We start from the raw sequence: 27,427 nt of genomic DNA on the forward strand, positions 1-27,427 counted from the left end.
AATTCTAAACCAGACTTGAACAATGCCTTCCTACGTGCTCTTCTACGTGTTGTAGGACACTGAATTTCCTCATCTATAAAGTAGGGATGGCAACCAAGTTATCTTCAGGATTACTTACTGGCTGAGCAGTAATCATAACAGATCAAAGAGAAAAGTGAGTAATAAGTAAGTCTATTCTAGAATTAAAAAGTACTTGGCAATCAGCGCTAAATTAAACCTCGAGAGACTACTGTAAAATATTAAGATGCATCTTCAATAGGAAGAAAAGAGTCCACTCAAAACCCATGGAAGCCAGAAGAACGTTTTGAAACTTCACCAGTATTTCTTTCCCCTTCTTTGAAAGAAACCAATGAAACAGAGAGAAGATGAACCTTTGTTGTTATGATCACCCTTCTGCTCTCACAGGAGGGATTCTCCGGGCCAAGGTTGCAATAAATAAGTAGAAAGATAGGTTTCTTGTTCACTTCTAAGAGAAAAAGATAGAAATTACTTATAACTCACCTCACTCCGTTTACTTTTCAATAAAAAAGCGGTCCGGATGGCATATGTTTTAGCAAAACTATGTATCACGCTACATGCTATAGACAGAAACGCTGGAAATTTCAGTAGTGTAAACTGTTTACTACATCTGCATCCTGCATGTTTCACATAGGCTTGAAAGGTACTTAAGGAAACTCTCCAAAGGACTAAATAGGGCAGTTTCCTGAATGGTGTGCTAACAGAAACAATAAAACCGCACGCCCTTGAGCCTGGAGTTCCTTCAGACTAGTTAAATATCTGTCCTTCGCTAGTCTCCATTTCCCAAACAAACTGTTCATCTACATTATCACCCATTCAGACAGACATGCTTAAGATCAAACACTCATCTGCAAAAGGTTTCATTTATTAGCATCATTTTCAAATGCAGAGCAAGGCCTTTTATTGCAGCAAGACTGATTACAAAAGAACGGCTGCTGTGCAGATTTTTTGGAAGACCCAAAGCCATTTGCACCCTGGAAGGACTTATCAGCTCAGAAGAATATAGAACTGGCCCAGTGCTTTCTTCTGGAGTACTTACAGCACAAACCTGAATATTATTTTGAATTCCAATGCCAACCCTATACCTCGCAAACAGAAATCATGTGGAAGAAATAGAGCTGAATATATGTAAACACACAATAATCAAAATAGTCACTCTTGATTTCACCTCCAGTACTAAGTATGGAAGGCTGTTGCTCTACTGACTATTTTACTAACCTTCCTCCGTAGTACGAGCAGACTTTGATTCACTGTCCATTCCTTGGAATTCATTGAAATAAGGGCGAACTTTAATTTCATAAGTGACCCCCTTTTTCAAGCTGACGAGAACAGCACTGCGCTCAGTTGGGACTTTGACCTCCAAATTCTGCCATACGGCTGGAGAAGGTAGGCCAGATGTTTGGCGATACATTACTCGGTAGCCCTGAATAAACTGGGACTGGCGGTCAACCTAGAAATGGCATTAAATAATATGTCAATACATATATTAAAGTAACCAAACCATATAAAAAGAAAATAAAACATTTGCCTAGAATACTTTTGTCCTTATGAAAAAGAGAAAAGTAACAGCTGTTTATGCTACTGAATTTAAAAATTAAACTGCCTTCTCATTAGTCACTGTTGATTAATTGTCTAAGAGCATTTTTCTAACATTACCTGTTAAAGAACATTTCTTTCTATTTTATTTTCTCCAGCTGTTTATATCATGAGTAATACCACCTTGAATCATAAAACAAGCCTCCACCCCTGCAACAAATCATGAAAAGAGAACTTTGGCATAATGCTTACTGCATGTAAACTTTTTAAGCACATCTTGGCTACTGATGTGCTGAAACAGGAGAAGAAAAGAAAAACAAATTCTTTTCAGAAAAGGACAAGTCTTTGAAGATGCCCTACATGCTTTCAGTTAGTCCGTTACTTGGCTCACGGCTTGTCTTTTCATGAGATGCTCAGGCAAGTAAAATAAACATAAGACAGATGCAGAGAAAACAACTTCCAAGGACATGTGCTGTTTCTTGCTTTCACAGTCTAAGCAGTCTCTTTGCATCCTAGGGTTGTGATGCTCCCAGGCCATCAGATGGAGACGGAATGTCGGTTTTGGTTTATATTTTACATGTTGCTAGGCATGCACAATTCAAGATTGGACCATACGTAGAAGTTCAACAATTCTAACTTATCATAGTTATAAATAGGATTTTTATTTGAAGGAAAAAAAATGTGTTTGATCTTGGAGAGGTTGCATGCATTTTTTCTCTTAGGGGGAAGAAAGGCAGGAAACAATGATTCGAGCTATTATCACAGAATCACAGAATTTTCAGAGTTGGAAGGGACCTCTAGAGATCATCTAGTCCAACTCCCATTATGATGTTTGCATGAATTTTGCCTGAAAAAAACAGTCAAAACAATTTGATGGATAAAACCAAACCAAACCCAGCTGCTTCTGTAGCCATGGAATAAAGAGCCAAAGAAAGTGCAGCACAAACAACAAGACTATACAACTAGCTGTTTGGTAAATTTCTGGGTTATAATTAAGATTCAACAAGTAGGATTTCTTTCTTGTTCTTGACAATTTGGTAGCTCAAAGATATTTCAGAATTAGAGATACATTTGTTTGACTTCTCTTAAGAATAAGTGAATTTAAGGCTGAAAACACAAACCAGGGTCGATTACGCTTCTCTTATAATCTTGTTACAGTTTATTGAGGCATTCAGAGGGGACGCAGATTCTTAGACATTAAAAAGCAGGGCAAGCAAGAAGAAAGCTTTATTTATGAGAGCAAAGCAGAAATGTCTTTCATCAAAACTGTCAGTGCTAAAAACCTTGCAACATATGTTACAACAACATTAAGCTTGCATTTTATAAACTTCTCTACATTCACTTTAAGTGAATTTATGCACTGAAAGAGGGATATAACTCACAATAATAGCTTGTTAATACCGAAAGAATCAAGCTGTGTTTTTAAGAAGAACATTAAGCAGCTGTTTCCAGATGAAGGGAGTCTGTAAATCAGGGTAAATTGTTTTTATCCATGTTTGACTTTCATTAATTAAATGTTTTACGGACATAAAGACTTTATGAACCTCATGTTTACTAAAAAAATTCAGCAAGAATAACACTTTCATGCACTTTGTAATACAGATTCTCAACCTAAATTACAATATAAGGCTATGATGTTTAATAGTCAAACACTGAGTTTGATTCCTGCCTAACTTCTGAGTTAGAAGCTGCACTGAAAGATGGTATAACTTTCCTAGAACTTTCCATTGTGTCTTTGCTGCGCTTTTAAGCTCTACTGACTGCTGCCTAGTGGAGAACATCTTAAAATTCAGAATTGATTCGGCTGAACAGTAATGTTGCGTTGCTACAAAATGGTATGGAAACCGTTTTGTACAGCATGGCACAAACACAAACGCACCCACCAACTCACTAAGAAGAACCGGACCCCTGTAGCATACTATTTTTGAGTCACTCACATTTTCGTATCTAGTCACATACAGGTAACACATACAGATTATTCATATACCTCTTTTTCTCCTAGCCTTTAAAGTTCCTAACCTAAAAGACTAAACAATACTAGGAATATGAAAAAAAACACAACACAGTAGTACAAGGCTGTTGGGTATATGGCATAAACTAGCTTGATTTGGGGCTCACGCAAGTTTCATAGAGCTTTCATTTAGAGGTTTGGTCACAACAGAGCTGTGATCTGCCCAAATTTCAGATTATTGACAGTGATTCCTGCTTTCTATAAACACCCAGTTGCATTCGATATCAAGGAGAGAATAAGCAGCTATCTCTCACGCCCACTTAAAGCTAGTCTGAATGAACTTTCATATGGTCAAAATGTTAGGAAACCACTCAGAGGACACTTCACTTATTGAGAAAGGTGATTTTTTGTTTTGTTTGGAGTTTCCTGAATAGTAAAAAATTACTCTTGGATAGTTACATGGATTAACCAGATATATTTGTGAGGTATAGGACAGGTATATTTCCCATGTACATATATACACATATATGCGTGTACCTGTATATATATACACATATACATACATATGTGCATATCTCTAGATATACATGCACGCAGAGTCTTTTATATAATACAAAGCCTGCGACTTCAACATTTACTTTGTTTGTTATGTGGTAACTATGTGTCACTCCAACAGCAGGCCACTAAAAATATTCTTAGCATTAAAGAACTGTATTCAGCTGTGCTAAGCATCAAAAAACTCTATAAGTTTGGTACATATTCACACATAGGCAGAGTCGCAGAAACATGCACTGTGATTTGATGAAAGAATGTAATCATTTCTAGGTATTCTCCTTTCTCTCCTTTTTTTTTTTTTTTTTTTGTAAATGGTTGACACTTCTTCATACAAAGTACTTAGCATTATTACAAAGATTGCAGGAACTCTCTGCACTGAATACTGGGATCAGAGAATATTTCTAGTCTTCCTATGACGCTCTTAACTACTCTTGAATTTGTACAAGCAGCAGTGACATCCACTCAAAAGAGCTGCAACAGTTGCCGATCTAAACACACACTTTCTCCCTCAAAATAAGATGGAAGAAAATGCAGATGCTCCTTTAAAAGAAAGAAGAGAGCAATTACCGGGTAGGTTCTGTTCAGCACTGACCTAATGCTTTAAGGCGACCTACAAGCATAATTGGTCCTGCGTGCTCCTTCTCACCCTCTTTTACGATGAATACATAGGGTGGGAGGTATCTGCAAAACTGACAACAGCTCTCCAGTTCTGCAGAACAGGAAACTCATTTTCCCTGGGTGTTCAAATCTGCACATACCGCAGCTGAACACGAGACAGGTTCAATGGGTGTTAGATCATTTGGTTAGGCTATTAGGTTGTTAAAAAGATGGCAAGAAATTCATAATGCAGCTTATGCTGCAAATATAAGCTCCTTTCAGGCAAACCTGCTAATCCACACCCTAAAACCACTTTGCAATATGCTCTTTAGTATGTAAATTTCAACCCCAAAATATCCCTAAGTAATACTCTGCTCTCATATATACCCACAGCAATTCTCCATCTGGGCAGAACACCTTGCACACTGTGCTGAACTCACTACTACAGACTCACAGTAACCTCTTGAAATTCAAACAGCACTAGCATTTATCTATCCTACGGGAACAAGACAAAAGGTGATGATGATACACTGGAAGACTGTCTAAAGAACTTGACTTTTGAAGCTTCCAATGAAGTACATTCATTTAAAATGAATGTCAAATTAAAAGGCAGAAGTAAATAAATTACCCTTGTGCTTGGTAGCCTCTTAGAAGGCAGTCAGGATTTCAGACCAACAATTATTTTGCCATATTAAAGAACTGATTTTTATTCCTGCTTGTGCCACAGGGCTCCCTTACAATGTTAGGAAACTTTTCACATTTGGCCACTAATGAAACTCTCAGTTTAATGCCCAGTAGAAGTGCTGAACTAGTTGAGGTCAGCTAAAAAAGTGCTTGGAGTACACCATAAGCTGTTGCAATGTAAAATGTTTTGATAAATTAAAAATAAATCAGGCCCGAGGTTTAAAATTAGCCATTTCATAACCGAGGGCATATCTGATTCTGTAAGTCTCATCAGCAGTCTCTGCCGCTCACCTCTCTATGTGTAAAGTTAGGATAATGACACATTTTTATCATTGTGATGTTAAATTCAGTATTATTTGTGAAGCACCCAAATGTTACGGTTGAGAGCATGACAGATAAGTAAGCATGTGAGACAAACTAATAATTTTTTATTCAATGCAAGGTTTCAATGGTATGAATTTAATAAGACCTGGCACCACACAGTGAATAAAGATGAAAAGAAATGTTGAATAGCTCCATGAAGAAGAGATCCTGTATGTGACCAGATAATTACAGCAACACTTCAATACTTATGCACAAGAGGAGTAAATTTAAGTGACAGTGAAAACCTAACTTCTGACATTCCTCTTCTTTTTTTTAACTCTGACTTTGTAAGCCTGAACTTCTTTTAAAACAGACAAAATGTATGTGTGTATTTTAAATGCGTAACACAGTAGCAGAGAACTATTTCTGAAATTTTAAACTCAATTTTGAAACAAAAGAGAAAGTAAAACCAAAACAATCTCACACAGAAGGGAGAAATTGGTGTTAATTTGCTGGGAGTCGGGATGCCAAAAACTCTACTCAAGTAAGTTCCTTGGCAGTCACTCTTTGAATTGCAGAAAGTCAACACAAAGAGTCTTACAACTCTCATGGCACTTCTGTACTTTTGTATGATAGCTACACTACCTAACCATTTTATATTAGTGGTGTGGACTTTATCCTCTGGATAGAGTGGCTTTTTTCCTAGAGACTATGGTTAATTAATTGGTTTTGTTCTGGTTGCTGTAAAGTTTCTAATTAGCTGTTCCAGAGATCTTTTTTTCGTGTCTGTCTTCCCTCGGGCAATTCTAAAAAGTCTCTACAGAGGCCTGTATGCTTGTCAGGCGGCAGAGAGTCACAGCTTTGAGGGATCTTCCCGATAAGCTGATATCCATAGCATCCCTAATAATTTACTTTTACCTTACCATATTTTCTTCACTCATTACTTGTTCAGTAGGAGCACCAAGAGACTCCTTTATATATATGTGTGTGTGTATATGGGGGTGTGTGTATATGTATATGCACACACTCCCCCACATAAATACATATATTTTTCATTATAATATAATGACATTGGCTACATTATATAAAACTGAATTCTGTTTATACTGGGGATTCCTTCTGTAGTATACGCTAAAGCAAGCACAACCCTATGAAACTGTATTTCTGACAGCTGTAACACCCAAGAAAGGACCACGGAAATCTGTCAGAACGAGGATGGTGCATAAGCCCCCGTAAACATGGCTGAGTTGTGCAAAACCAACAGTAATCCTTATAATACACAATCTATCACCACACTTCTTACCTCCTGTTGTATAATCCCCTGTACACATTAACCTCTTAGCAATATTACATGTAGAAGAAATGCCGTGAATACCCCTTTAGCAGAGTTCATCCTATATAATGCAACTGTTTCAGTGACTTGCAGTGCAGTACTGTTTCTCTCACTCTCCCACCCATGGCTCTCCTTCTTCTGGGGCAGATACCCCAAGAGCAAAGCACCCTCTTCTGGTGTGCAGCTCCCTGGGAACTCTCTCCTTCTATGGTTACAAATCCTTTCCTTCAAGCCTCAGGAAGGGAAACGTAGCATTTTGTAAGCCTAACACTATATCAGAAATTCTACCCGGCAGTTTGACCCCTCAAATAGAAATGCTGTTAAGTACTGCCAAGAAGATTTTGGTCTTCTATAATGAAAGGATATCCACTGATTATGGGTAAGGCTTCTGCTAGAAAACCAGATGCTACACAGCGGATCAGGCATCAGCACCGCAGGCTTCTGACTTCACTACAAGTGCCCTATAGGAAAACTATTTTTGCATTTTAGGCTCATCAAATAATAGGGTATTGTCAGAGGTCCCTATGCCTTGAAGTAGAAACTGCTTTTTCATACAGCAATTTCGTGTTGATATTTAACTTTGATTATTTTTTGACATTCACAGTAATGAGTCCACAGAACAATTATCCTTTAGATTATGATGTCAAGCATATTCATTTTTATAATATTTTTCTAGTCAGACAGCTAGCTCACTTTGAGCTGAACACTGAACCTGCCTATCTTGAAAGAGAAAATAAAAAGACCATTTCATTACCACATGTATATGCCTGTATACTGCTAGTTTATCAGAGCACTCGCATTGGGGTCAAGACGGAAGCTTTTCAGGGTAGTAAAAAACTGCAGGGATAAATAGGAAAAATTAAAGTACTGTTAAGGTAATAATAACAGAAGCCTTACCGTCCAGGTGACTTGAACCGTAGTGGGTGTCAGCACAACAGGATTATGCAGTCGTACAATGACATCTCCCAGTTCTTTCTGGACTTGCCTGTGATCCACACCTTGTGCTGGTGGGCTGATATCTGTCAGGACAAGCACACAGATGAAAGTGTTATTTTAATGAGAAGAGCTATATATGGCTTCAATAAGAATTAGCGAATAGCTTAACGATCTGATTTAAACACCCTTTACAGTACTGGTTTTTAACAATAAAAATAATAGAGTACTAAGGTTTGAATATGAACTCCAAAGCATATCAAGTAATGCAAACAAACCATTCACCTTTAGCTTCTTAGGAAATAATCAAATATAAAGATTTTTAAATGAGCATTCAGTCTCGATGGCAAAGTTTTCTCAGATCTGGTAAGTGATGAGAGAGACACAATATTCACTAGTTCCAAAATACTCAGATAATAATAATGTTGCCCAGATGCCTGGAACCAAATTGGTTAGTATAATTGAAGAAAATGAACAGGATTTGGTTTTTTTTTTATTTTCTTAGAGCATACATGACATAAGGTCATTATATGTTTTCAAACTTTCACTAAGCTTCCCCTCCCCACATACCATACACAAGAAACCAAACATTAAAAATAGCATTTTCTTCTGCAAAGCAATTTTTCCCTTTACAGATATAGATAATGAAATCTAGGGCAAACACAAAAAAAGAATTCGTCTATAAAGCCAAACTGTTTCTGTTCCAATAAAAAGCCAGCAAAAACACTCTACCACAAAAATTTTCTCTTCAAGATTATGTCAAAGATTCCTTCAAAGTGTGTGAAGAAATTATTTCTTCTGGTCAAAATCTGAAGGAATTTGATCACTTAATATACATCTATGGAAAACTGCGACTCCATCTCCAGCATCATATGTGGCCCTAGTACCTAGTCCTTAGGGATCCCATTTGGGTTATGCTATTGTGTTAAACTGAATGAAGCTATATTACCTTTGCTAAATAGGAACTGAAAATACAAAATGTTTCAGAAAATGGAGAAGGAGGTGTGCAATGTGTCTTTTTAGTGATAGTTGCTTAAAATCATCATTTTCTGTTACATTGTGCCAAAAGGAGAATGTTGGGCTACAACTATCACCTAGCTGATACATGACGGTAACACATCCCTTCCCTCCAACTTAGACAGAAATGAAGGTACTTTCTAGCAGCCAGTGACATCTGGATCCCTTCAATGAATCCTTCAAGGGTTTTACAACACCGTTCTCGGTCAACAGTTACAGACACCCTTACTATATCAGTTGTCTATGTGGATTGCACAACGCCTGATAGAAATACACATACTGATTATTTCTGCTGGAATTTGCTTGTAATTTTTCCAGAAGAGGGGATTTGGAACAGAAGCACAAATTACATTCAAACAGGCCTCATACATTATGGTCATGCCGGTCTAGGCATCTGTGAATCCTGCTTGGTTTTGCCATGGTATTCTCTAGCCAGACATTTTCCCTTTTTGGATCAACACCATGTCCTTGTGAAGAGAATACATACATGAAAGGTTTTTTTCCCCCCTCTAATTGTCATAGGTATGGGAGTATGCAGCATGTGATTTCTTTCTATCTTCTAAATATTATTAGGAAGAAATAATAGTGCTTTTAAAAATGAAACGTTTCAATATAACAACAGAGTTTGAACCACATGCCTCCAGATTTTGAAAGACAGTAGTTTTCAATCATCAATATCTCAGCTTCATAATTCTGGATTGTTATGGGTTCTGAGGCAGCAATAAACAATCTTGCCACAGGCTTCTACTGATATTCAAATGAAAATGGCTCCATGGACCTCCAAGGGCAATATAATCCACATACAGATGTCAGTGAAGGAGCTTGTCCAGCAAATTATGCCTATTCAAAGTGACCAAAAAACAGAGATATAATAAAATACCTCTGTAAGGCAGCAACTCAGACTGGTTTATGGGAGGATAATTTACACTGCTGTCCACAAAAAGATATGATCCTTGGTACAAAATACCTACAGCTACCCATGGCTACATTTTAGGTTAAGTTATCCTGTGGTATATGACCAACAAAGTACCTATATTCCCTCAGGAGAAAAGACATATCTACATATTATGTTTGTATGAACTGCATTTCATCATTTTAATGGGACACAGGTCCAGAAGGAAGGGAATAATACGGGCTAGTAACAATAAGAAATGAGTATCAAGATGCATATGTAGAATTCTTTTTTCTGTTACGTACACTTGGAAGCGTGCATATGTGATGCTCGCAGTGCAATGTCTTGTAATGTCCTTTTCACATTACTAGGAGACTTGGTGGAAAAGCAGTTGATCTATCTATAAGGGTGTCATCAAGTACTGGAATAATAAAACCATGACTCAAGCAAAACTGGTTCAAGAAGCTATATTCTGATTACAACTAAGAGGTCTCTAAAAAATAAATTGGTTATATATTTTCTCTAACCTCTCTTTAAACAGCTTCCACTGGACTTACTATTAGTTGCTAGTAATTTAAATTCCAATGAGAGGATTATATATAGTTTCTTTGAAGCGTTTTTTAGTATATGGTTTGGTCTATTAATAATCAGAACAAGAAATCAACTCCTTACTTAGAGTAATTACTGATTTCTCTGTCTTTATTTGATGTAAGTCATATAAGGTAAACCTTTTGCAAGTGCCCGATTGTCTACTCCTAGTCCACTGGTGAAAACATGTATAAAATCTTATTACTAGTATTTGCTATACTTAACACCAGGAAATTAAATGCTCAGCCGTTAAAGCTACCACAGACACCTGTTGCAAATTAACATCGTATAGCACTGTTACAGCTGCTTTTTAATTCCTCCATGGCCACTGTGAATAGGCTTTCTACCGTGTGTCAGCTTCTTCTGTGAGCCTGAATTGAATTCAGGCATAATTAGAAATCACATCAAAACATTATGTTAATTTTCAATTGATTTTATGATTTAATTCTATTAAACTGCAGGCTTGCAAAGAAGCTATAAATCCTGTACATGTCTCAGTGTGCTTGACTGCTAAACAGCTTCTGGAAATGGAAGCTGCAACACATGCTGTAGCTAATTAAAAGACATGTTTTTACTGAAATCAAATTGCTTGTCAGTATGTCAGATAAAAAGTCTATACTTGACACTCAAATGCCAAACAAAGTTGTTTTTTTTAACTAGGTGATAAGTTATGCAGACTGGCGCAATGAAAAGCATGAGTCACCCTATAATATTGGGAGAGTAAGAAAGAGAAGAAAACTTGTGATATTCTGTGGCTAATCAAGCCATGAAATTCCTGCCCAACTCACTCCTTCAGCTTTTCAGAAAGCAACTCTGTTTCTCCTTTTACAGCAATGATTACTATTTTGAGGGGATAATTATTAAGGACAGCTTTATTCAGAAATAGACTGGGATGAAAGAGGCTGGATACAATGGTTATGGGATAAAGGAATACCACCCTACTCTTCATTCTCTCTTTCCATCTAGGACCAGCAAAGGACCCAAACCCCTTACGCATGCTGGAGGCTGACACAGCATGCACTCTCCACATTCACTTCTGTAACTTCCATAAACAGAGGCAGAAGATCTCATTTTAAATGAACTGTGAGAGGAGCTCTTACTTTGGACTTTTAATGATAATTAAAAAAATTTAGTAAATCCTGTATTCCAACCTGTTGAACACAGAACTACACTCTTGAATGAAGTATTCAAGCAATACTTTGTCAAAGCCAAAAAAATCTGTGCTGTGAAGAGAAATTTGTTTCTGGCAGTTATATGTGGTTAGAGCTTGATGTACAGTGAATAGAATTCAATGGTCAATTCAATAGCAATGGAGGATCACAGCTATCACTTATATCACCACCACCTTACCCTATGAGGGATTTCGTTTCAGCCTTCCCTCTTGGTTTATGCAATGGGTCAATATAAAAAATTCAGAAATCTAGATATATAAACTGAAGACCCATATTTTCCTCAGAATAACTTTAAAATATTCTTAGCATGCAGATACCTTAATTTACATGAATTCTCTGTCTAGATGTTGGATCAGATTAATCAATACAGGTATTTTGTGCAATTCTTTTGATTAAATCTAATGACAAACACCATGTTTGTCTGTCATAAGAACTTGTTATATACTACTATAATAATAGAGAAGAAGTAAGGACATGGAGAGCAAAGATACTGAGGAGAGCAGGATATTCACAGCACTTTTCTGAAAAGCTTGGGTAGCTCACATTACTTTCAATAGAAACCAGGCATCAAGGAGCACACCAAGACTAAGTGAACGGCAAACCTAAAGGTCTACAATGTACAAAGGATTAAAGAGCTAACCTATCTCTCCTAAGCTCCAGATTGATACAGCGAACATTGGATTGTTTTTTGTCTTTATTGGTTAAGCTCAATTCATGATTCCTTCAGTGCTAAAACCAAATGGCCAAACTGCCCTGTGGGTCAGCTCTCAGTTCTTTCTTTCTAATTTAGTTTAAGCACATAAGCCTTAATAATTACTATTACCTTGTGTTCGGACAGGATCTGACATAGGGCTGGGATCACTCAGACCTTGTGAATTGATAGCTCTCACCATAAACAGGTAGATTGTATTGGGACGCAGTCCTCTCACAGTGTAGAGAGTGGTCTTCACATGGTTAGCCACCGTTTGCCAACTATTGCTCACAGATTGACTGCAATGACAAGAGGGTTGAAGATTATAGACTAATACAAGAGAAAAATAAATAAGTAAAAGGACCTACTTTTGTAACCCTATATCAGGTCTAAGTACAGGAAAAAGTAGTAAAAGCAGAGTAAAAATAAAAATATTTATTTCAGTTACCTCATCAAGATGAGATAAAAAAAACAACCAACCAAAACAAAACAGAGCTGTCAAAAGTATTTCTCTTTGCAACAGAAGCAAAAGCTTTTGTTATCTCTCTGAAATAAATACCTGCAAAAGGAAAGTGTGGAAAGCTATAAAGTAAATTTGAATCATAAGTAGGCCATTCTTGAACATAAAAGAAAAGAAAATCCCGTTCAAAGAATAATTTTCTATACTGCTAAGTAAATTGTGTCAATAAATTGTCATTGGAAGAAAAGTATTCTCTTTGAACTAAATTCATACTCAAAGTTACAAAAAACCTGAAAACATGCTTGTAAATGAAAGAAAGCATATGAATATTTTTTCTGTCACTACATTTTCCATTGGACGTTATTATAATTAGATTACAATCCACTGTATGAAGAGATTTCAAGTGTGATTGTTAAAACAGCTTTTAATGAAAATGCCTGGCTTTTTTAGAAGTTATTGAAGGGATGCCATTAAAGCTTATCTAGGGTGAAATATCACAAAATTTTAAAGAGAAAATTTTGGTTTATTGTGCTTTGTTGTATAGCATTGATAAAAAGAATCTTTTCATATATTAAAAGGAAAAAGAAAATGGAAGACCACGAGTTTCATGTTGTGCCAATTGTTTGATTCATGTAATGCATAAAAGATAAGTTCCAGAACAAAATCAACAATCTGCACCTATGGTAATGTTCTTTGCATATCAGCATAGCAGGATGAAGCATTATCACTATAATTTCTTAAATTGGCATGCATATGATTTTGACAAATTCTTGCATGAATTTTAATTAAAAGATGAACTAAATTATTTGTCATTTGGTGAACATCTTGATTAAGGAAAACATTTAAGAATGTGCACATTTTTAAGCTGAAGCGTGTATTACTGATACAGATGAGAGATGGCCCATGCTTAACCAAACTTGCTGAATTGGAGCCCAGGAGTTCTTTCATACCATTTCGTACCACACGTATTAATTGCTGCTGTGTGGAAGGGAGCAGCTGGATTCTCTTCAGCCTCAGGCTGCAGGATGAAATCCTAAATTATCAACATTAGCCTTTTCAGTTAAAAGTTTTAATTTATCTAAATCAGTAAAAAATAGAAATTTAAAGTGCTTTGACTTTTTCATAGGTGCTGCTTTAACAAAAACAGGAATTAAAGTATGCAGAGAGGCTTCAGGATTACCCATTTATTTTCGTATTATTTGTACTATGATAGTCAAGATAACACCGGCCCAAATGATTTGACCTGCAGCATTCCCACAGGAGACCCTCACTGATCATCAATGCTAAGGGAGAAGCAGCAAACAATGACTGCATTGTCTTGTTATATTCCTGTTAACCTGAAGAAATAGTTAGATGCTCCTCTAATTAATCACTTAAGAAAAAAGTGATAAATTAAAAAAGAATCAATTTAAAAATAAGAATCAATGCCTGCCATAGCAGCTGAGTTTTTTAATGAACTTCTAATGATACGTGTAGAGTCCAAAAGAACACCACAATACCAATAGAACAGCTGGTACCACCATTTAAGCAAAATTATAAGGGAAGGAGATTAAAAGTGGAATAATTCACATACCTAAAAGCCTCAATGATATATGCACTAGCTGGTAGGCTTCCAGGGGTCCCTGGTTGCCAGGACAGTGTGACACTGTTCTTAGTAACATCAGTGACCTGAGGTTTGGATGGTGGCCCAGGGAGGTCATTCACATCGTAATTTTTACTGACTGTTGCTCCACCAGATTCTGTGAGGGGCAAATACAAAACAATTACTTTTTATCCTTGATTGTATAAATTCAATCAAAGTAGAATGTTAAGATGAAAAATGTGCCAAACATCTGCAAAATCAGCATAACCAATGTTCTTAATCCGTAAAGAACTAAGTCAACAATTGTATTGCCGTATTTTTGGATGAAGAGATATCATTCTTTAGGTACATACTGAAAGACAAAACCTGCAAACTCAAAAGGTTACATATAAATATATTAAAAAAAAAGAAAAGAAAGAATAACAAAAAAGACCAGCTTTGCTGAAATTTACATAACATACCAAAACCTTAGTTATTAGAAGGCTGAGAAGGTTCCTATATCCAGATCAACTCCAGTACTCATAGAGAGTACATTGGACTTTGATAGGTTTGCGTAAAAGTTTTCTTGCTCAAGCAATTACTGGATGAAACCACAGTTTATTAATACTCCTGTTTAGAATAGTTATAGCGTATCGCTGTCACTGGGACAAATGCAAATTGTTGCGATGTCAATGGGCATTTAAAGATAATAACAATGAAATGCAAGGCGTGTGAAGGAACCCAGCCTTCCCACCTAAAACTTCTCCATCTCAATCCCAGAATTTCTAGAATGGATTATTTGACTCAGACTGCTCTAATATAGTCTATACTTTCATTTTTGCCAACTGAAAACCAGCCCCTGGATGTCGCTTACCTGTCACCTCCAGCACAGCACTCCAAGATGTCTCCCCACTGGAACTTGTAGCAACACAAGTATAAGTCCCAGTATCGGACAGCTAGACATAAAAAACAGTTAGGGGCAGTTTTAATAACCTTTTAGAATCAGCTGACAGAGTTTACTCTAATTTTCTTTTTCTAAATATTTCTTGGTAAGAAGGACTTAGCCTACATTTTATACCAGACTAGAGGGCACCAGACATTTTCAAACAATCATTTAATGGTGGCTTACTTTTAGAGAATTATAATAAGATTACTTGCTTCTAATACTTTTCTAATTCTAATTTTCATACTGTTAATGGTACCAGTACAGCATGTAAATTCTACAGAAGGGATGTTTTAGACAGTGTCAATCTTTGTGTTGGTTACAACAAATGCAGGTGAAATCAGGTAATAATACAACAACAATTAACTTCTTAGATGATAAAAATCTCACCATTCACTATCCCACTTTACAAAGCGCAAAATATACAGAGGAGCTCTCCTACCACTATGTATAAAGTATGGTAATCTGGAGATGGAAACAGAAGATGGAGAGTGCTGACTCTAGTGATAAAAGAGAAGAATTATATTCCCCATCAGATGACTTGACGGAAATAGGACTGCATCCAAGAAGCTTTATTGGACTTTAAGCAATTGTAATGGGTGTTCTGCTAAATGCAGATTGGCACTATAGCAAAAGTGCTTACACCCGACTTTTCAAGAAGAATGTCAAGGCACATAAGTGAGATGCTCTTTAGATTACTTGTTGACATATAATTTAATAGATTTTTAACTTTGTCATGTTTGAATTTTGTTGGTATTTTCTTCAGATACACTGGGACTGCAGTGTACCGTTCTTAGGGACAGGAAGCAACTGATTAATGCCAGTTCAGTAGTCCGAATGAGCATGACTTGCATTTTAGGAGGTGCTTTTGCTGTGAAATATGAGCAAAAATTAAACCTCCCCTGACAATGCCTCAGAGGCTCAAAAATATAGACGTACTGCTAATGAAATAAGAAAGACTTGAAAGGAGGCATTTTCCAGAGGAGAGCACCTTATTGCATTCTGGAGTAGTGTTCTATTTTACTTCTTCCCAGATTTTATTAAATATATAATTTTCATTATGTCATAATGGAGAATTCTTCTCAAGGCTACGGTTCTCAACTTCATTTGTGTACTACCATGACTGATGGTGTATGGCACACTCAATGAAGTATGTGGTATACACAACAGAGTAACTTGCAGAAGGCAAACTCAACATATAAAGCAAGCTGGAGATATGCTGCCTCTTGCAAGTTATGGTGAATTATCTAACTTCCAGATTGTGGATGGATTAGATACAGACATAGCGTATTGATAATTCAATTATTTATACTTTTTTTTTTGTGCTATAGAAAGAAAACCAGGGGAGGTGAATGGAAAATCATTGTTATTCAGTAAAATAAACAGTTTTCTTCCTTAGTTAATGCAGGTGTCTAAATCCAGCGTGGTACACTTCTACGGAGCAGAAGGGAGATTTCCATCAGTGTTGACCTGTCTGAAAGGGTATGCATGTGAGTTTTTGATTGTCTTCCTCAGAGCAACTGGGAAGATTAGCTCATGAGAAAAATCTCTAGGTTCCTGCGTACAACTGCTGCCCACGGTTCACTCTGACTGCTGCAGACTCCTGAATAATTTGATTTACACACAGAAAGAGAGTTGCATAGCAGAAGAGGATGGTCTCGAAGGTTTAAACAGTAGTGGCTTACCTTTACCCATATCTTGAAATCTTTTATGATTGCAATAGTGATTATTATTTGTGAGGGGAGGAGAAGGTTGAGGACATATGGGTGATAAATATGAATTTGTTTGAACTTGGGTCTGTAACTGTACTTGGATATATCTCATGGCCATTTTTTGCTTAGGAAGTGTTGCTAGTCCTTGCTCAGGTAGACTTGAGAAAAAAGTTAAACATTCCAGATTTAAATCCATATTTAATTCATAAAAATTGCAAGGTGTGGGAGAAATCTGGTTTTTATGGTTCTCTGTGTTTTTTGTTCTTAAATGTGAGTCAAGCAGTGCACATTACTGCAATCGAGGGGTTTATAAAAAATGTCTTTCTGAGCCTTTAAGGAAAATTGGTTACTAGTGAATGAGCCACTTAAGGATCAATAAAAGCTTCATGTCTTTCAAAACCACACTCACTACTAATACTGTTTTCTTCTCCCCTTGCAAGCAATTTTTTTTCCTTTCGTTTACAGACCTTTTGCCTCTAACAGCGAGATTAATGCGCTGGCACGATTCAGAACCAACTTCATTGTTTGCATAGCTGCATGCAGACAGGTATCCCAGGAGCTTCTGCCTCATGGACACTCCACAGAAGCCCTTCGTCAATGCCTGAAAGTTTGTTTGAAATCACTAAGCTTCCACCTTTAATTGCTGCTTTCTAACACTACTGGGGAATCTTGACTATTCAAGCGCACCCTTTAATCCAGCTCTACAGGAAAAATGCATTAACCTTCATGGCCTAAACCTGCCTTCAGCCCAGGGAGGAAGGATAAATTGTTTACTCAAGGAAAGCTAGCATAAATTTTTTAATAAATTCCATTTTGTTCCAAGGAAGTTAACAATTCACCTACGATCAGTGATGAGATGGTATCAGGAAACAAAACTGCACTTTATGTCTTGTCCTTGGTAGCTATGTTTTGGATGGCAAAGCTAAGTGCAGAAATTGCTGCTGATTAATTTAAATGGTTTCTGAAATTGTCTTTAAGTTCTTGACAAATAATTACATTAACCTTACTATTTTTCTGTATACATGCTTGTCCACACACACACAAACAACTGTGCATTTTTATTTCAAACAGGGAAAAAGTTAAAAACCCAAACAAAGATTAGTAACTCAATGTTTATCAACAAAATCTGATATTATTCTATTTGGAATATTATAAGATTTCTTTGTACTCTTAAGATATCGTATTATCTCATATGTCAAACTGTAAATATTACGATAGACATTCCGTTATGAATAGAAATCCATCTGCATATGACCACATGTACGTTACAGTATTAGATGTCTTCTCCCATTCACAGCCTTATGGAACATCTCCAGCAAGCGTAACATTGGAATAAATCAGCCAGCTCAAGACTGCCAAGACTCATTGATGGAGAAGGTGCATGGCCAAACCCTGATGAACTCCAAAATCACTCGCTAGCACAATAGCTCCTTGAAAAATTATGATCAGGTGTTGAAAATGAACTGCGCTAAGTTTTAGCAGAGACAACAGGCCAGTGGCTTCACGGTATGACCGACTTAGAAGATAAGGAAGGCCTGTTCTTTTACATGTCTATCTATACCCAACTCCTGTGTTTTATTGCAACGTATGTAAAATTTTACATATCAAATCTGTTTTTTAGGGAATTCTAATAGAAATATCTCATGCTAGTTTGGCTCTCCTTTTTGTGTCTGTCTTCCCCCCTCCCCCCTTCCCTATACAATGTCAAAGAATGAAATAAGATGTGGACTTGGTGAGAATTTCATAGCAAAAAGGACAATTAAGTTAATATTGAAGACAACAGACAGCAAGACAGTAGAGCTGCTTGAGACACACACCGACAGCTCAACGTTAGCCATGTACCACCTGTAGCACTTGTTTTGTTACCGCTACTCACTCGCAGGGTTTTAATCTGAAGCGTCCCCTGATCCTGTATGGATGTTCGAGGGTCTCTGCCCAGGAAGGTGAATCCTTCTTTTAACCAGCTGATGACAGGAAGGGGGTCACCGGTTGCCTTGCACTTCAGCAAAGCTGTCCCATCCACTGCCAGCGTCTGATTGACCGGCCCCTGGAGGATGATGGGTGGAGGCCTATCTGTCAAGACTAAACAGTGACACACGTGTTGGCATCCACACCTTTAATGATCCTCTGCTGCAGTTAGCCCTTTCTTTGACACAGTACCAATTTTAACAGACAAGTTTAAGTTAGCCTCTAAAAGGCTAAAAACATGGGTTTGGAAGACCCACAGATACTTGTTAACAATTAACTGGTATATTTGTAAAGCATTTTTGTAAGAATTTTATTTCACCACTGCGAGATAACATCTAGATATAAAAAAATTATGTTAGCAAAGATCACCAGACTCATTTGATTAAGACAGGATGAAAATTAAGGCCTTGATACAGAAAAGAACTGAGGTATATCTCTTATTTCTTCCAATTTAGGAAAGTACTTAAAGCACATGTTTAATGTCACATTAAGATGTGCTTAATTGCTTACCTGATTTAGTGCCTAAACCAAAAATCTGTTAAAGTTCAAAGTGAAACCCCATAGCCATTCTAGCATGCGTACCAACCACATCCCCTATTCACGCTCGACTTGCAAGTTTTCAGCGACAAAAATATCAAACAATAATACAAAACATTTTCATAATCTCAGTGATCTAAATGACTGTACCATGCTTCCCAGTGGAGAAAAATTCAAACTCAATCAAGCCATTTAACAGCTTACTTATCAAATCATTTCATCACCTTTTAAAGCCGTGAGCTCTCTTAATTTTTTCCCCCTAATAATTTACATTTGCATGCTTGAAATACTGCTTAAAGGAGTCCATAACCAGTGGGCGAACGCATGGCTGCGTATAAACCTCATTCCGTGACTAGTGGAATATCTTGAAGTTGAGGTAAAATGCTCATGTTCACTCTTCTTGAAAGACCAATTTTTCAGAAATAATTCTGCTGTTGAACCTTTTCTCTGAGCCATCTGTTAAGCAGCAAAATATAACTCTTTGTTTCAAAAGAATGTGTTTATATGAAATGAATGTGAAATATTTGAATATAAACAAGGCTATGACTTCCATATAAAATCAGTATAACAGAACTGAGAATTCATTTTTATATATTTACCTGCTGCACTGCTGCTGTTTTAAATCTTTGAACAACTGAACAATTACCTGATTGGTATCAAATACTGTAACAGGCAGGATTAGCTCCTAAACCAGTGTAAGTTAGCCTGCCTCCACTAATGCCAATTAAGTTTGACTCATTTATTCTAGCTGAGAAGCTGGTTCATTATAGTCCATGCACAACACCTGACCAACAATGTAGTGAAAATAAATTATTGTGAAGCAATGTGGTTTCTGTTGTATATGAGCTATTTGAGATGCAAACCTCTGGAACCTTCAACAGATCCAAAGCACCTTCATTACGTAATTTAATAAATTAAAAATATTAGGGAGATGTTACTGGTACATTTTATACTTAAAATAATTGTTTCTGAAACGGTAATGTTGCAAAAATACTAAGTACCTTCTTTTGTTAACAATATACACAAAGGATAGAATCGTTAGTAGCACCTTGGAGTATGAATTCATCACATTTATTGAAATTGAAACTGAAAATAAAAAGCCAATACAGGTTATTTATTAACAACAGAATGTGAAAATTATTTTGGAAATTCTGAAATTTCACCCACTGAATGCAGAGATAGGACAGAAAACACTATATTACAAGAAAAGAGAAAATGTATTGCATTTTCACCTTGATATGATTTTTTTTTTATCTTAATAAGGTTCGTTTTGACCACACAGTTCAGCTATGTGGTGAAATAAAAATTGATCTCAGCTCGTATGTACTGTCAGCACACCTGCAGCATGAGTATATTGAAATGAAAACAGCTGTGTAAGATTTCGTTTAGATTTAATGTAAAACAACAAATCCCAGTTTTCTAGGTAGCTAAAACTTAAGGAAAAATAGTTACTTAATGTGCTAACTATTCCATTGCAGTTTTTTGTTGCATCTAATTGCCTTTCTTATGTGTGGCAATGTAGGTATTTTCAAAACCTACTGCATTACAGATATTGTTCTTTGGCACGTCATTAGTTTTTTTACAGCCCAAATGAGGAGCTCATAATCCTTTAAATAGCTCTGATCAATAGTGTAATTGAAAGTCTCCTGGCCAGAAGGAATCTTCATTTTCAAGGGTGTTATGGGTGAAAGACCACTACAGGTTTCCATGACACTAAGGCTAAAGGTTAAATGAACACTTAGGGTTTCCACTGATCTGTGAACGACTGTATTGTCTTCACAAGTACGACTTGTAAATCTTCTCTAAAACGTGTATATGTGTTTGTATTCCTACTACACAGGTCTCCAGTACAAGGATTCAAAACTTGGTTAGGGGTTGAAAAAGATGTACCAGAAGAATTCTGAGGAACAGAGAGACAATGAAAAATATCCACAAAAAGGGGGGTTTGTTAGCTTGTTTTACAACATTTTATTTTTTTATTTAAATTTTATGTTGTTTTCTCCTAGCAGGAAATGTTTATATCCGTTCCACAGGAACATTCTGTGTGGCTAAAATATATTTGCATAGTAAAAGAGAAGTTGATTTCAAAATTAATTTAATTTTTAAAAATGGTTTTGAAACTATTCATCAGTAACCTATATTCACGTATTCGGGTAACTGAAAAATTATCAGAGTCCTTTTGTGATAAAATGCAGCCTAAATTTTGAGCAGAGTATCAGAAAAGAACAAATTATATTCATTAATGAACTGTTTATTCACTACAAATGCAACTTGGATCAACAGAAATCATGTTTAAATTTAGGTGGGATTTGGTCAAATTACAACAGGAAATTAAAACAAGAGAACGACAAAATGAAGTCTTTACTTTGGCACTTCCAAAATCAACATTTCAAAAGTTTTCCTTGTAAATTAATGGGGAAATCAGACACAAGTCACGAAATTCTCATGATGAACACTAACGTGATAGGGCAGGGTGCTCTCCTGAGAGGTGGAAAAGCAGAGACCAGCCCTTCCTCTCGCTTTTTTGAGGAAGTGCTTCACAGGAGGCTGTGAAGTTCTGAATTTCTCCTGTTTGAAACTATCACACTCACTATAAAACATGTAATATACATTTCATCAGGGACAGGAATCACTGGCCAGATTTGCAGATGAGTAAACTGTGAGTGACACTAAATTCTTCCAGGAGGATTTGAGAGAGACATATCCCAGAATATTCAATAGACTTATAGTCAAAAAATAGCAGAGGAGTTTGGAAAAATGCCTTAAGTGTCTATTCCAAATCAGTGGAGAGGGAACTATTGAGGTATGCTGCCAACTCCTTCTCTCTCTTTTTCTTTTTCCTTTTTTTTTATTTTTGGACAACTGTTCTGATTTCTCCTTATAGGTCCAGCTTTCATTCAAAAGCCCAGAAACGTGATCTTTTTAATTAATTGAATACCCTAAACCATTTCATTCTTATGTTGGCATCCACCAGGGGAGGTTAAGCTTGCTCCTCCATTCCAATACTCATCCTAAACTCCAGCTGCTGGGTAAATTAGCATTGGTAGGCTGATCCTACAGTTGAGCATGCAGCGGTCAAAATTTTTATTAATAAATATAATGATGACTAGATTAGGAGAAACTGAGATCTTCTCAAAAATACTCTGTGCTTGATGGATAAATTTATGGAATAAATTACTAATTGTAAACTGTTCTTTTTATCTTGAGCACAGACATAGATGGAAGCATTTGGTTTATTTGCATGAGCTGTCATTTTGAGACTGTGAGCCGCATATTCACTTCTTGAGTTTGAAAGGATTGCTAAGATTGTCTCAATTTTTAAAATGATTTTGCTTTTCCAGATGTGCGTTAGACAGTGGATTGTATGATAGCCTTTCAAGAAAATACAAGATTTGAATTTCAAATACACTGAAGGCTCTTAGCACAGTCCATAATCAGCAAAATTATCACTCAACTCAGCACATTTCATCACAGCTAGTAATCTCTTCTCATGTGAACACTTGAGTTAAAAATATTTCCAGTAAAGACTTGTAAGTGCAAAAATGTAACAACTGAAACACTGCTATATATGGTATAATTAAGCACTTGTTTTTCTGCACATGACATATGTTTTCATTCTGTATTGGAACTTCAATTGGATCTAAATTACTCTGGATCAAACAAAAATGTGTTCAAAATGAAAAAGATGGCTCGCCACTATTATTAAATCATTAACCAAACAGAAAAATTCTGGGCTATGAAGTAAAACTGAAATCACCAGCCAAAAATTAGAACACTAATGCTTAAGTATATAGCTAGCATGCACAGTGTTTATCTTTTATTATATTTTTAAAACCATTAAATTAGATTTCCCTGCTGATAAAAATCATTAGCTTCCATAACTCCTGCTCAGCATCAACCAAAACAGATTATTTAGACATTTATGGTTAACTTCCTCACTGAAAGCAATTAAAAAAATATCTGTGGTCTAATGGTACATTTATTTATATAATCTCAGTTCCACAATATTGTTCTGGCACTTTTCTTCTGACCTCACCTGCCCTTTGACTCAAGGATGAAGTGCTATTTCTATAAAGCAACCTTGTATTATTCCATAATGATCGTGCTGACAGTGGGTTCTGGAAAGTGTTTGAAGATCGCAGGCTTTGCATTCCTTGAGCAGCAGAGCCACCAGCTAATGCTTTCTGTAGCAATGTGGAATGCACACTGCCTTTAATCAGAATTAATTGTAGCTGAGTTTGCATTTTTAGCAGGGACGTCTTTGTAAGCTTTCTGTTGGCTTGTTAAATAAACTAACAAAAATTCCAAAGAGGTCATTAGGATTTATTATTTTCCCCCTCCCCCGCCAAGAAATAGACAAAGATGGACCACAGGCCTTGTCTGTCAAAAGGAAGAATTTCTCATCACTAATATCCTTGAACCTGATTTGATCCTTTCGGCCCCTGTTGCAGTAAATCTGTACAGCATCAGCAGGTGCAACCATTAACAGCTCAATGTCCTCTTAGCCAATGTTTGTGTGTTCTATTTATTCCAATCACAGTCATGGCACTGAATCAGGCAGCGCTATGGACAGATATTAAAAAATACTGCCTTTCCATTAATTTTAAATGACCTTTTAATCTACATTTAAATTTGAATTGAATGAAAATGCATCATTTTGTCAGAGACCACGGACTTAAAGAGACTGCAGAGCGAAGGTTAGCCTTTAGTCTCCAGAAACTACTTTACAGAAGAGCAATGTGCTTGTAAAGACGCAGGGATAAGGCAGAAATTATCTCCCCTTGTCATAAAAATATAGACAGCTTTTGGAAAACAAAGAAAAGGCATCAAATTAATGCTCAGACCTCTATAACATGAGCCTGAACCTCTCTACCTGTCACTTGTGATGAATACGTTCTTGTGAAAAGCCAGATTATTCAGAATTAGACATCTTTTCAAACTTTCACGATGCAGGCAGGTCTCTAAGGGAACAGTAAAAGTAGACCTCTGCATATAACAACAGTTTTAATGGCAAAAATTCATCAAAGTCTGTCAGGAGATATTTAATGAGTCAGTTAAGATAAAGAATAATGATGTCAGGGAACGCCAGAATCTCCCAGCATAAGAGGAATTCTGCTGTTTTCTTAACTAACATTAAAGAATGCACACTGCCTTCTACCCACAATGGGATGGAGAGGGATATCAACAGGATTCCTGACGTATGAAAAGGATTCATGTTTGCAGATGGACTGAGGTAAACTTCAAGGCAGGATAACTTTCAAATCCAAAATTTTGAAATGGAAAACATCAAGACAGATCACATAGTGCTTTTCTTTTCCTTTCCTGAAAACCCTACCCACGTATTTACATGTCTCTCTTCACATCTAACCCAACTGAGAAACTCTTAGAACACAGCTCTGAGGTAAGGAAATATCTTGGTGCCTTATTGCCACAGGGACTAAAGGGCTACATGTTGTAGCTGTTCTAAACCAACAGTCCTTCAGGAAGTTCAAGACAACTGTGTTGATTTAATTGAGCTAAGGACACATCCCCAAACTAGCCGCCTAAGATAATAGTGAAGACTGGGACTGAGGTGGGAATTGAGCCTGATTTTTCTGCACCCCAGTTCACTGCTTTAATCACAAACCTATTAATTCTTCACAACATTTTTTGCAGTCCTATCTTAGCTCTAGTGAACCGAGAAGCTTGCTTTTTCATCAGCCCTATTCTAAGCCAGTTTGTACCTTGTTTGGATTACTGAGGAGCCTCCAGAAAGCAAGCAAAAGGCAAACTAGACTTCAATGCCTTATTGATACCACAGTGAATTGCACAGAGACCCCTTTTTCATTGTATTGTCTGTGGAAAATGTATTTTCTGTCTGTTTACTTGTACGAATTATGTGATCTCGTATGCCTTTATTTACACTGCTTTTAAAAAACTTTTGACAGGAAAAAACAATAGGAATTTCCATAGCTCACCATCAGTAACCTCCAGCTGAGCTTTGGCTAAAATGCTTCCAGCAACCGTCAGTGCTTGACAAATGTAGTAGCCGGCATCAGACCGCTGAATGTTGGTAATAGTGAGGTCTCCGGTTGGCGACACTGAATACCTGCTGCTGGGTTGGAGAGGTTGGTTTGGGAAGAGTAGATTCTGCAAAGACAGTTCATCTCGCGTCAGTTCAAAACACAAAAGCACCACTTTTGCTTCAGCTAGAGAGACAATGATTTTTAACTAGAAGTACTATGTATAAACTAGAAGAAAGAGTAAGCATGGTTATGACCTTATGAACACATAGAGCTAGCTTTCCCTGCCTTGGGCAACTTGCAGTTTAAATTAGAAACAGCTCTTTGACAGCACACAGTGGTGTATTCTGGCTGGGGGTCCAGGCGAGGAGAAATTTTCCAACAATCGCACTTGAGTGATTTGTATTTGTGACACATTCATCTTCATTCTGAATGTAATTGAAATAATATACTTAGTTGGCTGTCAAACCAGGAGGATGCAATACTACAGTAAACATTAGAAAACTAGCAGAAAGAATTGAATCCTGGAGACTTGAGGGAGCACAGCACTATTGTTTGACTGTGAATATGTTCTGGGCAAAGGAGAAAGTAAGAGTATGGCACAGAAGGAAAGCTGGGAGGAAGATAGAAATAGGTCATAAAGTAGGAGAAGCTGGCAGAGCACGAGATCTTAAAGGAGAAGTAAGAGGAAATTAAAACTGAGATATACCAAAGGAGAAAAGCAGCATGGAGCTTGAGGGTGAAGCGAAAGGGAATAAATCTGATGCGGAAAACATCAGAGAGAAAAAATAATTTCATGTAGGATAAGACATCAGTTAGCACAAACCAGGAAGATTAGCTTTTGCCTTTGGGCTGGATTGGAGAAAAGAGAGATGCCAATAAGAATAACTGGAATGGATGTAGCAGTCATTGCATATGATGAAGGACTGAACGAATCAATAATACAGAAAAGGACAGAAAAGCTTTTAGTGGTGAGGGCTGTGTTTTCAAGGAAAAAGTTATACCGTCTGGCACAGCTCTTGAAGTGAATAAAAAGAACAGGAAAAGGGAGGCAATGTAAACAGAAAGATCAGCAGCGTTGCCCAATGAGACAGAAAGGGGAACTGATTAAACAATAATTAAACAACAGTAATTCCAGTCTGGCTTTTATGTCAACTCAACAAGCCTCTCTGAAAAATACAATTGTTTGCATCAGGAATATTCCAACACACTGTTACCATGCTGTGATAAACTTTCAGTCATTACGGCAGCTCTGTGTAGCTCTGCTGTGCTTTCTAATGATGACTCCCCACTAACTTCTAAGCTCGTCTGTATGGGCTAAAAAGAAAATCTAAAAGTATAGAGTAGGGTATTAAATGAATTTTCTGTAGGTCTGCTTCTTCTGCAGTAGACCTTAATGGTTCACAGAAAATTATTTGGAACTGACAAGCAACAAACTTGGATTTTAAAAAATTCTGCTTCGAAGTGAAACTCACACCTTTATCTCTCTGGTTTTGGCAATAAAAGGAGAGAGATATGCTTTAAATAAGATCCGACGCTCCCAAGTATTGTTCTAATTGTATTAACCTCCTAGGCTACTTGTCACCCTAGGGTGAGCCTTTCCCCTTATCCCCTTTCAATGTCAATGTTCAAGAAATTTTTCACAGCAAATTTTTCCTCAAAAATCAATATGCACCCAGTAAACATGTCAGATCCAATAAGAAAAAAAGTGTGAAAATTCTGAAACAATTTCAGGCTACAGGGCTAAGTGGGTCTTGAAAAAATGCCCTGTTTTCTGAATCGCCTTGAAACTTTCAAAATAGACTCTGCCTAACACAGATAGCTACTCAATAAGTGTATTACCAAAACTCCAGTAGATTTTATGAGAAAACCGAGAATTTTTATGTGGCTGAGCTTGATTCCATTTATCACTCATTATGCAAAGTGTAAAAAGAAACACAATGTCAAAGACAGTGCAAGGATCAAGAGCCTAAT

At 36.8% G+C, this 27,427-nt stretch overlaps 1 protein-coding gene across 1 annotated transcript in view; it reads right to left on the reverse strand.

The window, feature by feature from the left end:
• The window catches only part of ROBO2 (roundabout guidance receptor 2), a gene marked incomplete at both ends in the record, with an annotated part of 475,695 nt that overhangs the window by 74,981 nt on the left and 373,287 nt on the right, over nucleotides 1-27,427 (reverse strand). Inside the window, 7 exons of the mRNA XM_082489007.1 lie at nucleotides 1,237-1,468; nucleotides 7,875-7,996; nucleotides 12,403-12,569; nucleotides 14,304-14,469; nucleotides 15,166-15,247; nucleotides 18,823-19,028; nucleotides 25,409-25,580. Of these exons, the coding sequence (XP_082345133.1) occupies nucleotides 1,237-1,468; nucleotides 7,875-7,996; nucleotides 12,403-12,569; nucleotides 14,304-14,469; nucleotides 15,166-15,247; nucleotides 18,823-19,028; nucleotides 25,409-25,580 (1,147 nt within the window). The remainder of the gene's footprint in view (nucleotides 1-1,236; nucleotides 1,469-7,874; nucleotides 7,997-12,402; nucleotides 12,570-14,303; nucleotides 14,470-15,165; nucleotides 15,248-18,822; nucleotides 19,029-25,408; nucleotides 25,581-27,427) is intronic.

Source organism: Vanellus vanellus (genome assembly GCF_965231255.1).
Source record: "Vanellus vanellus genome assembly, chromosome: 1".
Lineage (NCBI taxonomy): Eukaryota > Metazoa > Chordata > Aves > Charadriiformes > Charadriidae > Vanellus > Vanellus vanellus.